The following is a 12,953-nucleotide window of genomic DNA, read 5'->3' on the forward strand; positions in this document are numbered from 1 at the left end:
GCGCTATGTCTGCTTCTAGGTCTTCTGAGGTCAATGTCACCTACTGAGAGTTCTCCTAAGTTCAATGTCTGCTGACAGGTCCCCTAAGGTTAGTGCTGGCTGCGAGGTGTCTTAAGCTTAATGTCTGACGCCAGGTCTCCTGAAAAACATGTATGCTTCCAGGTATCCTGCATGTCCTATTTGCTGCTATGTCTCCTGAAAGCTATGTCTGCTGCTAGGGCTCCTGAAAGCCATGTCTACTGGGTACTCTGGCTGGCCTCCTTGGACCATGCCTGCTTCCTGGTATCTTTTGGTCATGCCTGCTTCTAGGTCTCCTTCGGCCATGCCTGCTTCCAAATCTCCTTGGACCTTGCTTGCTTCCAGTTCTCCTTAGGCCATGCCTGCTTCCAGGTCTCCTTGTACCATTCCTGCTTCCATATCACCTTGCGCCATGCCTGCTTCTAGGTCTCATTGGGTCATGCTTGCTTCTAGGTCTCATTGGGTCATGCCTGCTTCTAGATCTGCTTGGTCCATGTCTCACGCTACATTCCTTTTGTTCCTTGGCCCCTGTCATATCCCTGGGCATCTTGTCTGCTGCCAGGTGTCCTGAGCTCAGTGTTTGTAACCTGATTGCCTTACACATTGTCTGAGCAAACATGGCTCTCTACATGATGCCACACTTCAGTCCGAGGAGAATTCATTTGCCGGAGGTTGTTGTATCTTTCGCTTACGACCGTGAGTTATATTGTCCATGAAGAGCTAAGCCAGCGATTTATTGATTATGGGTTGGACAGCCCCCCTCGCTGCTTTGGAGTAGCATTTGGGCTAATCCATGTGCCAAGCTTTGCAGAGACCTTATCCTGGACTGTGTCGGATTGGATTACGGGCATGTAATGACACGTTTGAGGTATATATCAAGGTCACTAAAGGCACTGGGGATGTCTACTCTTTTTTTCTTTTCCTACAAACATAAAAAAAGAGGATAAATTGCAGGTTAAGAGATTATTTCTGCAGTCCCTTGAGGATAGTAGACGTGTAGCTGAGACTAAGAAAAGCACAGTGCGCTCTTTTTACTGGGGGCCGGAACTTCCGGTATCTTGCCGCTAAACTGTGGAACTCCCTCCCTATTCAGATCTGTCGCATGGATTGCTTGCTGTCCTTTCGTAAGGCCACCAAAACTTACCTGCTCCCCTTGGTTTAGTCCCTAGCCGCCTTCTGACACCGCTATCAGCGCCGGGGCGCCTCTTCGCTGAGGCAGCTGTGCGCTATATAAGAATACTTAACATACCATAGCATAACATAACATTTGCTTTCTCACTTGAATAACGCATTGGGAGCGATCATTTTTATTTTGTTTTAGATGCTGTACTGTTTGGCGGCTTTTGTACCATCGTATGCCACAACGGGGAGTACTGCTCCACCCTGTCCCTGCGATGGCACTTCGGAACAATCTCTGCTACAGTATACCTTTTTTTGTACCTATTTTAATCATGCACGTAGGCACTTTCTTAAACTTCTGCTTAAAACCCTTGGCCATGGTAGTTGTAGAGAGGCTTTCTATCACCTACAATTGTTGAGCACCCCAGGCATTTGCTTTAGTGTATGTTCTGTTTTTTAGAGGCTGCGATTAGATCCAAGAAAACAGTGGAGGGCTAATACCACCCCTAGGTTTCGGAAAGCGCTTTTTCATTACTGCTGTTTGGTCAACTTTTGTATCATTATGTATGTTGGAATCTTAGAGTTTTTATGACCTATGAATTTAACAATCTCATAGACACCGGGAAGTTAATTTTATTGTCAGCTGTTTATTGCTGACAGAGGAACTCTACTGTTTTAATTGTGTGTGTATTAATTATCTTAATCTCTGTTCGATTTTCATTTGTCTTATTCTGATTTTATTTGTCTTTTATGGCTGCATCAGCCGAGTAAAGAGCTTTTGAACTTGAACCTGAATAAGCAGTAATACAATTACTGGAGGCAAAAAAAGTTTTACTTGCCCACTCAATTAGTGTGTATTATAGAGCCATTTGTAATATCATATCAAGAAGAGCTTGTGAAAACAAGTCATAATCCTTGAGAAAAAACGAATTTGGCACTTAAAGGAAGAAAAAGTAGCAACGCGCTGTGTGTTTGTAGTGCTCACACAACAGAGGGAAGGGAAACATATAAGATATATGGAGAGACGTGTGTATATACAGTGGGAATCCAACACACATTAGGTGAAAGTTTGGGTTCATGTTGTTGAGCAAATATTGTAGTAGTTGGTGCCCCCTTTGTTCTCCTCGTCTGCTTTTCTGTAACCACTTCGCTGTATTCCCCGCTCCCTCAAAATCCCCCCTTATTTTTTTTTCTGGTTTTGTGTCTGACTCTTTCTTCCTCCCTGAATCTCACCCCTTTTGATTGGCCACTTTTTTTCTCTCACCCACCTGTCTGTCTCTTTTTGGGTCCATTCCCCACAGGCCTCATGTGGATGCAGCAGCGGGAGATGGACGTCAGCCTGCGGCACACCTGTGAGCAGAGCGACCGGCTGCCCCGCTACGGCTGGCTCATGCATGATGGGGTCAACTTTGGAATCCAGGAGATCCAAGACTTTGGCTTTGCCCTGAGGACAGACTTTGTGAAGAGGGTTGGAGGTCAGCACGGAGGAGACTGGAGCTGGCGAATCACTGGCACACAACAGGTAACTGAGCCTCTGGATGTAGGAGAGAGACGGTAACACAACCGGGACATTATCTTGTCCATTGTCTGTAGGTAGAGCAGAGTATGGAAAAAATGTGTTTTCTGAGCTTCAAAATCTGTTTACCAAGATGTGTTGGATCTTTTTTACGGTTTTTCCGCCGCGGTGCGGGCGTTCTAAAGGGTGGGCGGGGCTGCGTCGGCCATTGGCCGACGGCAGCACTAGGGAGGTAGTGCTCCTGTCGGCCAACGGCCGACGGCAGCACAGAACGGGTTAAAGCTTATGGCAGGTTGGACCCTGTTATACGTAAAACACCATATATCATACAAAAAGCTCCCAGTTCTCAGTTTTTACTGATTTTTACAGATAAATACAGACAGAAAACTGTTTAGTTTCCTGTCTGTATTTATTTTTAAATACAGTAAAATACGGAAAATAGGCCTTTGGCTATTTTTTTCTGCTGTTAATCATGAGTGCCAGGTCAGTAGCTGTACAGATTGAGAAGTAGGAGAGATGAAAAAAGACAATAGAATTCCTAATTGAGCTTAATTAAGGCCAGATCTACAGTTTTGTATGCTATTTTATAATGTAAGTGTTTTCAGATAATGCAATTGCTCTGTATACTCCTGAAACCTTTTGGACATTCAAATGCGAGTATACATTTACCAGTTAAATAAATGTGGAAAAATACCCATTGCAGCGTCATTTATACAGAAAACAAAAATTAAAAATGATAAATACAGAAAGAATTAGCAAAAAATAAATATGGATAAATACAGATGGAAATGTAGAAAAAATAAATACCATAAAACTGGGAGCCCGACTCATACCCTATTAGCTTGCCTTTCTACTACTTCAGTTACAAGTGAATGAATTATTTGTAACCTTTAATCTCAAGTTACAAATGATTAATTTTGCTTGTAACAAAACTCGTACAAAGCAAAGCTAAGAGGTATAATGTATCATTTTATCATGCCGGTGACAGAGCTACACTCCTAATGCTTTTTACCAATTTAAACCCAAACAAAACCCTTGAAGAATATCCCCATAATCTCCCCTTTTGACACAAATAGTCCCCATAAGGTCACATGAAATGTACAGTAGTATCAAAATTCTATTTTGGGCTCTTATTGTCCATGTCAAGTGCTTCTTTTAGCCCTGAAAGAAATACAGCGAGGGGTCTTGCACGTTGTAGTCACTGGGAAGAAGCGGACAGTCTCTCCCTTTGTATCTGACTCCTGCTCAGTGGGAATGCCTCTGAAGTCATAGGTTTCTCAGCTCTGGTAGACTGTCCATCCTCAGACTGCTCCTTCTTTTATCGTTGCTGCCTCCATAAAACCATTATTTCACTTGAGACCTCATTCTGGCCACTTTCAGCAGTGTCTTTGAGAAGACCAAGTTTTTTTGTCTGAACCTCCCTCTTGTTGAGGTTAGATTTGCTCTGTCTGCTCATGAAGGCTGATCTTTGATTTACAATTTTGTACAAGGACCAAATCGGCACCCTGAAATATATCCAACAATTCGGTTTTCAATGTGTTCTGTATAAGAAACAGAAGAGTTTGTGTTGTCTGTAGTCTGTCAGAATTTCCCACATTGCATTTGCATTGTCTGGAAACATATGCCGTCTTGAATTGCATATTCTCTTGTAACAAGAATTGCATATTCTCTTGTAACAAAAAGGATTGACTATAATGGGAATTCTTCTAAAGAACTTTATAAAGTAATCCGAGAACTCTGCAAGCCCACTAGTCTGTCTCAAACTATGGCACCCTCAATTGAGAACTACGAGCTCCTTAACAACTTCTTTACAGAGAAAGTGACCAAAATCTATGCATCCTTTAACAATTACCCGAGAGAGATCATATAGACTGCGAAATCATGGTACCCCATCCCCTGGCTCAGGCCCTTCTGGGCACTCTGCCCCCTTCTCAGAAGAACAGGTAGCTAAAGCTATGACTGAGGTTAAGGCATGCACACCACTCAATCATTGTCTATTTATTTATTTATTTATTTAATTTGTATAGCGCGTTATAACCACCGGGGCCTCTAAGCGCTGATTGTCCAAATTAACTAGTAGGGCTCAGCATATTACTTGATCTTGGAGTACACCTAGTGGCTGCTCCATGCTTGTTTAAATAAAACAGTTTTTAGCTTTTTCCTAAAAGTTAACAAATTGCGTTCCTTCCTTAGATCTGGGGTCAATTTATTCCACAGAGCCGGGAGTGTTTTAGAAAAAGCACGTCCCCCCACCGTGGCCAATTTAAACCGGGGTTGGGATAGGAGAGTAGCATCTGAAGAACGTAAAGTCCTGCTCGGCGTATAGAGGGAAATTCTGGACTTTAGGTATTTTGGTGCTTTCCCGTACAGCGTCTTATGCACTATACACAGTCCCTTGAAAGCTACTCTCTGCCGAATTGGGAGCCAATGAAGCTCCTGCATCAGCGGGGATGAGTGGGTCATCCTGGGTTTCTTGTAGATCAGCCTGGCAGCGTCGTTCATAACCCCCTGTAACTTATCCAGCAGCCGCTGGGGTAACCCTATGTACAGGGAGTTTCCATAATCCAGTCTGGCCAGGATTGTAGCTGAAACCACATGTTTCAGGGTGGAAAACGATAGCAGTGCCGATATTTTTCTCAGTTGCCGCATTAAGCCAATGCAGATTCCTACTACAGTCGTGACCTGTTTTTCCATGGATAGTTTCCCATCCATGTACAGACCCAAACTTTTAACTGCAACCGCTGGTTTCGGTGGTACACCCAGCTCTGCAGGCCAGAATTTCTCGTTCCAGGGGTTGCCCGTGATGGAAATGGGCAACACTTCCGTCTTGTCCGGGTTAATTTTTAGGGAGTTTTTAGACATCCAATTAACCGTGGCTTTAAGTATGTCCTGTAGCCTGGTAGACGCTCCTGGACCTTCCTCTAACCGGATGATAATCTGGGTGTCATCAGCGTAGTTATAAACTAGGCAGTCCATCCTGTTCAGGAGTGCAATCAATGGCTGCAAATAGATGTTGAAGAGTAGGGGCGACAAAGCAGAGCCCTGTGGGACCCCGCAAGTAATAGGCGCGGAGGTGGAAAGCAGGTCCCCCAGTTGGACTCTTTGTGTCCTGCCCTGCAGAAATGATGCAAGCCATGCCAGGGCTGTACCCCTGATACCAAAAGACCTCAACCGCGACAAAAGTTGTTCATGACACACGGTGTCAAACGCCGCGGAGAGATCTAATAGTACCAGGGCGCTAGGTGTTTTTGTATCTGCCCGGCTCCTCAATTCATCCAGAATTGATAGCATGACTAGTTCCGTGCTATGATTAGCACGGAACCCTGCCTGATTGGCCTCCAACAGGTTGTTACTGTCTAGATGTTTTGAGAGCGATACCAACACATGCTGCTCAATTACCTTAGCCAGAAAAGGCAACTGGGAGATGGGACGAAAGTTCTTTAGACACTTTGTGTCTGAACCAGGTTTTTTTAGTAAAGGGATCAGTCGAGCCTCTTTAAATGCTAGAGGGACCTGTCCTGTGTGGAGAGAAGTATTCAGTAAGTGCAAGACTTCTTCTTCAATGCCCGGTAGTGCTAGCTTGAATACTTCAGGCGGACATGGATCCACCAATGAACCGGATTTAACTCGGTCCGTAATCTTGGTCAGTTCCTGCTTTATAATTGAAGGGAACTCGGCTAACGGAGTGAGAACTGGCGGAACAATGTAATCAGATGGGCTAGGACAATCGAGGGGTATAGTTGCAGCGATTTCTCCCAGAATGTCGGAGATCTTACTCACAAAGAAGTCCTGGAACTTCTGACAATCCTGTTGGGTGAACTCAGTGCTTTGCTCTTTGTTTGTCCTGAGTTCTGACAGAACCCGAAAGATTTCCTTCTGTGGATTCCTAGCTGCCACTATTCTCTCCTCGAAAAAGACCGCCTTTCTGGTTTGAATGGCTGATTTGTAGGACGCCAGGGAAGACGTGTAGTCTTTCTTAGCAGTGGCGTCATACTCCTTCCGCCATGCACGTTCTTTCCTCCTCACCCCACGTTTCATGTCACGTAGGGAATCATTATACCAAGGGGCCCCAGCTCCCCTATCCACCTTCTTCACCCTACGAAGGGGTGCCACCAACTCAATGGCTCTCCCCAATTTGTGGTGAAGATGTCCGCAAAGGGCATCGACATTGGCGCCCTGCTCCTTTAACGGCGGAGACTGTTGTAGGAAAGACTTCATTCTCTCTCCATCAAGATTTCTCCATTTCCGGGCCATTTTCCAACCTTCACCCAACTTGGGCGGATGACCGTTCAGAAGGATTTTACATTTTATTAACGAATGATCAGACCAAACGCATGGCAAAATCTCTGTGGCGTCCTGGACTGGCATAGTAGTCCAGATTAAGTCTAGCATGTGTCCCTTCTCATGAGTCGGTCCATTCACCTGCTGAGTAAAGTCTAAGGAGGAAATTGCCTCCTCAATTAATAGTGCTTGACCTTCTTTAGGGGATTTCTCCCAATGGTAGTTAAAATCTCCAACGACAATCATTTTATCGTATCTCGACCGCAAATCCTGCAGCAGTCTAATAAACAGCACAGGAAAATCCGGCAAAGCCCCAGGCGGGCGGTAGACCACCAAAAACACCACACACGCCGCCCCCTGTCTGAGTTTGACTCCTAGGATCTCTGCGCCCCCCAAGGTTTCTGATAGAAATCTACACTTCATCTTTTCTCAACTAGTGTCAATTCTATGCCCCCATGTCACCAACGTTTTTAACCAATCTCTAGAGCTAGCCTCCTACCCAGACATATGGAAGGAGACAGTGGTCTTGAAATCTACGACCCAGCAAATTACCGACCAATCTCGCTGCTACCGTACCTGTCCAAAGTCTTAGAGAGATTGGTCAATAGACAACTCACCACTTTTCTGGAAACCAATAACCTACTGGACCCCTCCCAGACTGGCTTTAGGGCCAACAACAGCACCAAGGCCACTTTACTTGCTGTATCGGATAATATCAGCTCCCTTGTGGATCAAGGCAGAGCCGTGGTATTGATCCACTTGGACCTTACTGTGGGTTTCGATACCGTATCTCATAACAATCTACTACGAATTCTCCATGAGAAAGGATTACACTCAAAAGCCCTGCCATGGTTCACATCCTTCCTGAAAAACAGAACCCAAAAAATTCAAATTCTACCCCAAAAAGCATTAAATATGGAGTCCCACAAGGAGCCTCGCTGAGCCCCACCCTTTTTTAATGCATATGTCTCCTCCCTAGCAGACATCAGCAGGAAATGGGGCTTTGATAACAGCTCATATGCCGACGATACACAATTAATGATCCCCCTGGTTGACAGTCCGACTAATATCGACACTTAGAGCAACCTAATCTACTGCCTTACCGAAATTGCAACTTGGACGACAGAGCACTGCCTAAAGCTAACCGCTGGAAAGTCCGACATCTTGCTCTTTGGGGGTGCACACTTAATTTGGGACAACAGCTGGTGGCCCCAAGCATTGAATACCGCCCTTGAACCCAAACGTGTTGCAGAAAATCTGGGCATCCTATTCATTGATACCTTATCCATGCAGGATCAGGTACGCACGCTGTGTGGAAAAAGGTTCGCCAAACTGAAACTTTTCAGAAGTCTTTTCCCTTGATCCCTTTGAATTGCTGGAAAACGGTCACACAGGCCCTTTTCCTGAGCAGACTGGACTATGGAAATGCACTTTATGTTGTCATGGCCGATTACCTTTTTTCTCGACTTCAAGTAGTCCAGAACACTGCCACTAAATTGGTCTGCAATAAAAACAGATACAGTTCAGCATCCCACACATAAAGGAACTACACTGGATGCTGGTGCGCCAAAGAGCCAAATTTAAGCTCCTCTGCTACGCACACAGAACCTTACATAAGAAAGGCCCACACATTCTACGGGACAAAATGGAACACCACGTCCCATCACGCAACCTGAGATCGCGCCATCAGGACCTTGCAAAGGTCAAACGTACTACCAAAGTCCTGATGGGCGATCGTTCCTTCTCCAAGTCAGCTGCGGTTCTCTGGAATTACCTCTAACTTAACTTAGCCTGACAGATGATTGTCTGCTTTTTAGAAAGAAGTTAAAAACCTTCCTGTTCCCCAGATACTAAACCAATTAGTCATTAGAATAACCTGCGACCTTCCCTTACTGTAGTGTATGCGGTCCTAGTGCCGTGATGTCCTCTGGGATGAATGTCGCACTTTACAAATACAAAATACTAATTGTTGGTAGTCTCCTTTCAGTGAATCAAACTTTTCTAATTGATCACCGTGAACATTAATTTAGTCTACAACTAGCAGTAGTAGTTCAGTAACTTGTCTGCATTGCCTTTCCCAGAACTCCACCGTCCTGGAGACCCTTCACTGTGGAGTAAGCATCTGATTCTGTTCGAGCCCTGTGCGAGAGACCATGTGTTCTGTGATGCGCTTTCATGGTGGAATACTTGTTCCATGTAGGTTCTTGGCACCGATGAGATAAAGGTGTGTAAATGTAGGTAACTTGCCAGTGGTATCTGAAGTTTCTGTAGTCAGAAAAATGTTTCTAAAAATCCCTTGTCCCTGAGTCAGCTTTTTCCCTGATCACTTGCACTAAAGATGTGTGATTAGGATAAGATCTTATTGGTTGACAGTGAACATATTAAAGACTTGAATCGTTGAAAACTTTTCTTGCAAAAAATAAAAGTTTGAACATGAATGCATCACTATGTTATGTTATTGAGATTTATACAGCACACGAATACCAAACGGTGTATTGGGGCTAACAGTCCGGAAGCAGGCTAGTGCACTATTCATTAAATAGCCAGGTCTTTAGGGCTTTACGAAAAGATGTTAAAGATAGAAGACTTCTGAAGGAGAAGGGGGGGGGGGGTTCCAGAGTTTTATAGCACCCACAGTCAAGCTTCCACCACCCCAATGAGCCTTACAGAATCTCTGAGAGAGCATCAGTTTTACCCCTTCAGATCTGTTTGGGGAGTACCAGTGTAATGATCGTCTCAAAAACTGAAGGCCGGTACCGTGAAGTGCCTTATATGCGACGCATAAGGCCTTAAACTTAATGCGACCCTTGACTGGAAGCCAATGCAGTTTCCAAAGATGGGTGCCTTGTGATTAAAACTTAGGGATCCCCAGCAGGAGCCTTGCGGCTGCATTCTGGATCATCTGCAATCTATGTATCTGCTTCACGGGAATTTCAAGATGGAGCCCATTGCAGTAGTCCAGTTTAGCCATGACTAGAGAAGAAATTACTATTTTCTTGCTGTCATAATGGGATCAGAGGTAAGATTTCCTTGATCCTCTTTAAGTAGAAGGAAACTGACGAGACTTCTTTGACTTGAGCTTCAAAGTTTAGTCTTTCGTCTGTGATCACTCCTAAATATTTTGCTTTGGTAACCGGGATGGGCACTGTTCCCAATTCATCCGGCCACCAGATCTGTGACCAGTTGGGGGAGTAGTTCCCAAACAGGATCCCCTCAGTCTTTCTTGAATTAAGCTTGAGGCAATGTGAACTCATCCATGCGTTGACTGCCAGCAGGCAGTCTCTAAATCTTGTTACCGGCGGTATGACATTTTCACAGATGGACAGTACGATTTGAGTGTTGTCTGCGTAGGATGTTAAAGCCACCCTGAAGGATCTGATTAATGCGGCCTGTTCTGATACATATACTTTAAAGAGTGTAGGGCTCATTCAAGAGCCCCGAGGGACCCCACATGGCAGAGTGAAAGACGGGGAATCATGGTTGCCCAAGAAAACTGATTGTAGCCTATCAGATAGAAAAGAAGAAATCATTTAGACGGGCAAGTAATAAGTTATGGGCGGCCGTGTCAAGCGCTGACGACCGGTCGAGCAGAATAAGGGCCGCAGCACCACCTGCATCCAAGACTATGACTTTTACCAGGGTATGACTTTTACCAGGGTAGTCTAGGTGCTGTGCTCTGCCCTGAAATCGAATTGGGATTCATCCAAGAAGTTATATTCCAGTAGATATTGGGTTAGTTGATTATTCATAACTTTCTCCACCAATTTGGCTGGAACTGGGAGACGTGAAATGGGCCTATAATTATTGGTATCAGCTTCATCAAGATTTGATTTTTTTCTGAAGAGGCAGATTTGGTGCCCTCTTCCAGATGGGGGGAAAGACACCCTCCATAAACATAGGAGTAAAAATTGGCGTTAAGCTGGGGCCAAGAATCTCAGGAACTTGTTTAAAAATTCTTGGGGGAAAGGGGTCATGGTGAGAGCCAGATTTAGCCTGTATAATATGGGTGGTTACCTCATCCACCGTTACTCATCTGAATTCTTTGAAGGCCGGAGCATTAGGATGTCGCGGGATTCCAGGATCGCGAATCTCAGACCTTGTCCCATTGCCCATGGTGGTATAGATTTGTTCCATTTTACTTTAAAAATGTTGAGCTAGTGAGTTACAAAAGTCCCGAGAATGATTATTCACTATCTTATCAGGTAGGGTAGACATACTAGTTACCACTCGAAACAGCTCTTTAGTGGAATTTTCCGCCTTCTTAATTTGTTTGGAAAAATAGGAGCGTTTTTCTGTCAGAATTAGATTTTTATGGTCAGCTAAGACTATCTTATCCTTAGCGAGTTCATGATCATTATAATTTAATCTCCAACATCTGTCTTGTCTTCTACCCTCTTGCTTTTTCAAACTCAAGGTTTCTGAAAAACAGGGGGCTGTTGGGGTTTTCCTATTGCTTGAGGCTTTTTGCAGGGGAGCTATATTATCAGCCGTCTGCATGCGCCATTGATTGAAATGTAAGTAAGCCTGGTCTGCCTTTTCCGGCATTTTTGTTTGTGAGCGCGAAAGCTGACGCCTAAGCAAGGTGTTGTCGACACGTTTACAGTCGCGGTAGGATCTGACGGCCTGTTGGATATATTCGGTTGGTCTTTTAAAGTACTTCTAAGCTCAAAGATAACCACAAAATGGTTGGTCCAGGTCTGAGGTAGGATCTCCTTAATTTTTATTAAATCATTGTTAGTAAAGATGCCATCTAAGGTATGGCCTGCCCGATGCATAGGGCCGGTGACCTGTTGGTCTAAGCCTGCCATCTTCAAGGTATCAAATAAGGAAATAGTATTCATGTCAGTGACAGACTCTAAATGGAAATTAAAGTCGCCTAAAATATAGAAACTGTTTTCATGAGAATAGGTTTCAAGAAGTGTGTTAAGGAAACCATTTTTTGCCCCTGGGGGACAATAAAGATACAGCCCTTTATATGCGAGGAGTTTATTTATCTTTAAATTAAAAAAGAAAGCTTTGCAGTCTTGAAAGAGTACAGGCTCGAAAGATGCTGTATAGGCATCCTGGTAGATCAAGGCTAGCCACCCCTTTTTTTGTGAGTTCCGGCGTGTCTGAATACCGTAAAACCCAGTGGAACAGCGATGCAGAAACCAGGGCCTGATCCCCGATCAGCCTATGTTTCTGTAACAAAGAGCATGTCAAGAGCCTGAGCATCCATCAGCTTAGCAATGTCCAACTTGTGTTTAAGAAGAGATCGTGCATTAATAAGGGCTCCACGAGGTGTTGGCAGGGGATCTTTCAGTGATGGATGAGTATTAAGAGGGAGTGTGCAAGGGCTTGACAGAGAGAAACCACAGCTAGAACAGGTGGTCAGTTTTTGATAGACAATTTGTTAGGGTCAAAACATGCACATTTAATAGAGTGAGTAATATGTATATGATTTAGAGCCCATAATTCCCTGCCTGTATAAAGCATGTGGCGAGCAGTCAGGTTAGACTGACGGACAGCATCTCTGGTACTGGGCGCGGTCCAGGCGTGGACGGGCTTGCCTTTGGCCGGCTTAGGCGCGCCTGCTGCGCGCGTCCGGCTACACATGCTGCTTAAGTATCCAGTAAGTCTATCACCTGCCGGAAATTGGTGCAGCCAGGGGGAGGAGCTACGTCCCTCCGCTCAATCGGCAGGAACTGCCGCAGTGGACTGGGAAGCAATCAGGGGAGCAGAAAGTGCAATGTGCTATGGCGTTGTAAGTTGACGTAACCCGAATAAATGGGAATGAAGATAAATAATTTGAGTAAACTGTGTTTTAAACATTTCTAATTTCTTCAAAATACCCCTGGCCATCTGCTTTGTTAACTTTACGTTCTCCTAATGAGGGAGGAAGTGGGAGCTACAGTCTTCCATCATCCACGGCCTGCAAGAAAGTTATTACAAATAACCTGCCCTTACTTGACCTTGAGACCGGACCATCACCACTCTCACCACTACTGCAATCGTACTAATTTACGATTCCAGCTCCAGT

General features: G+C 44.7%; 1 protein-coding gene across 1 annotated transcript in view; it reads left to right on the forward strand.

Moving 5' to 3' along the window:
- MOGS (mannosyl-oligosaccharide glucosidase) overlaps positions 1-12,953 on the forward strand; it is a 76,142-nt gene that overhangs the window by 25,523 nt on the left and 37,666 nt on the right. The window contains exon 3 of the mRNA XM_086964352.1: positions 2,439-2,659. Coding sequence (XP_086820478.1) covers positions 2,439-2,659 — 221 coding nt within the window. The remainder of the gene's footprint in view (positions 1-2,438; positions 2,660-12,953) is intronic.

This window comes from Lissotriton vulgaris, chromosome 3_2 (genome assembly GCF_964263255.1).
Source record: "Lissotriton vulgaris chromosome 3_2, aLisVul1.2, whole genome shotgun sequence".
Classification (NCBI taxonomy): Eukaryota; Metazoa; Chordata; class Amphibia; order Caudata; family Salamandridae; genus Lissotriton; species Lissotriton vulgaris.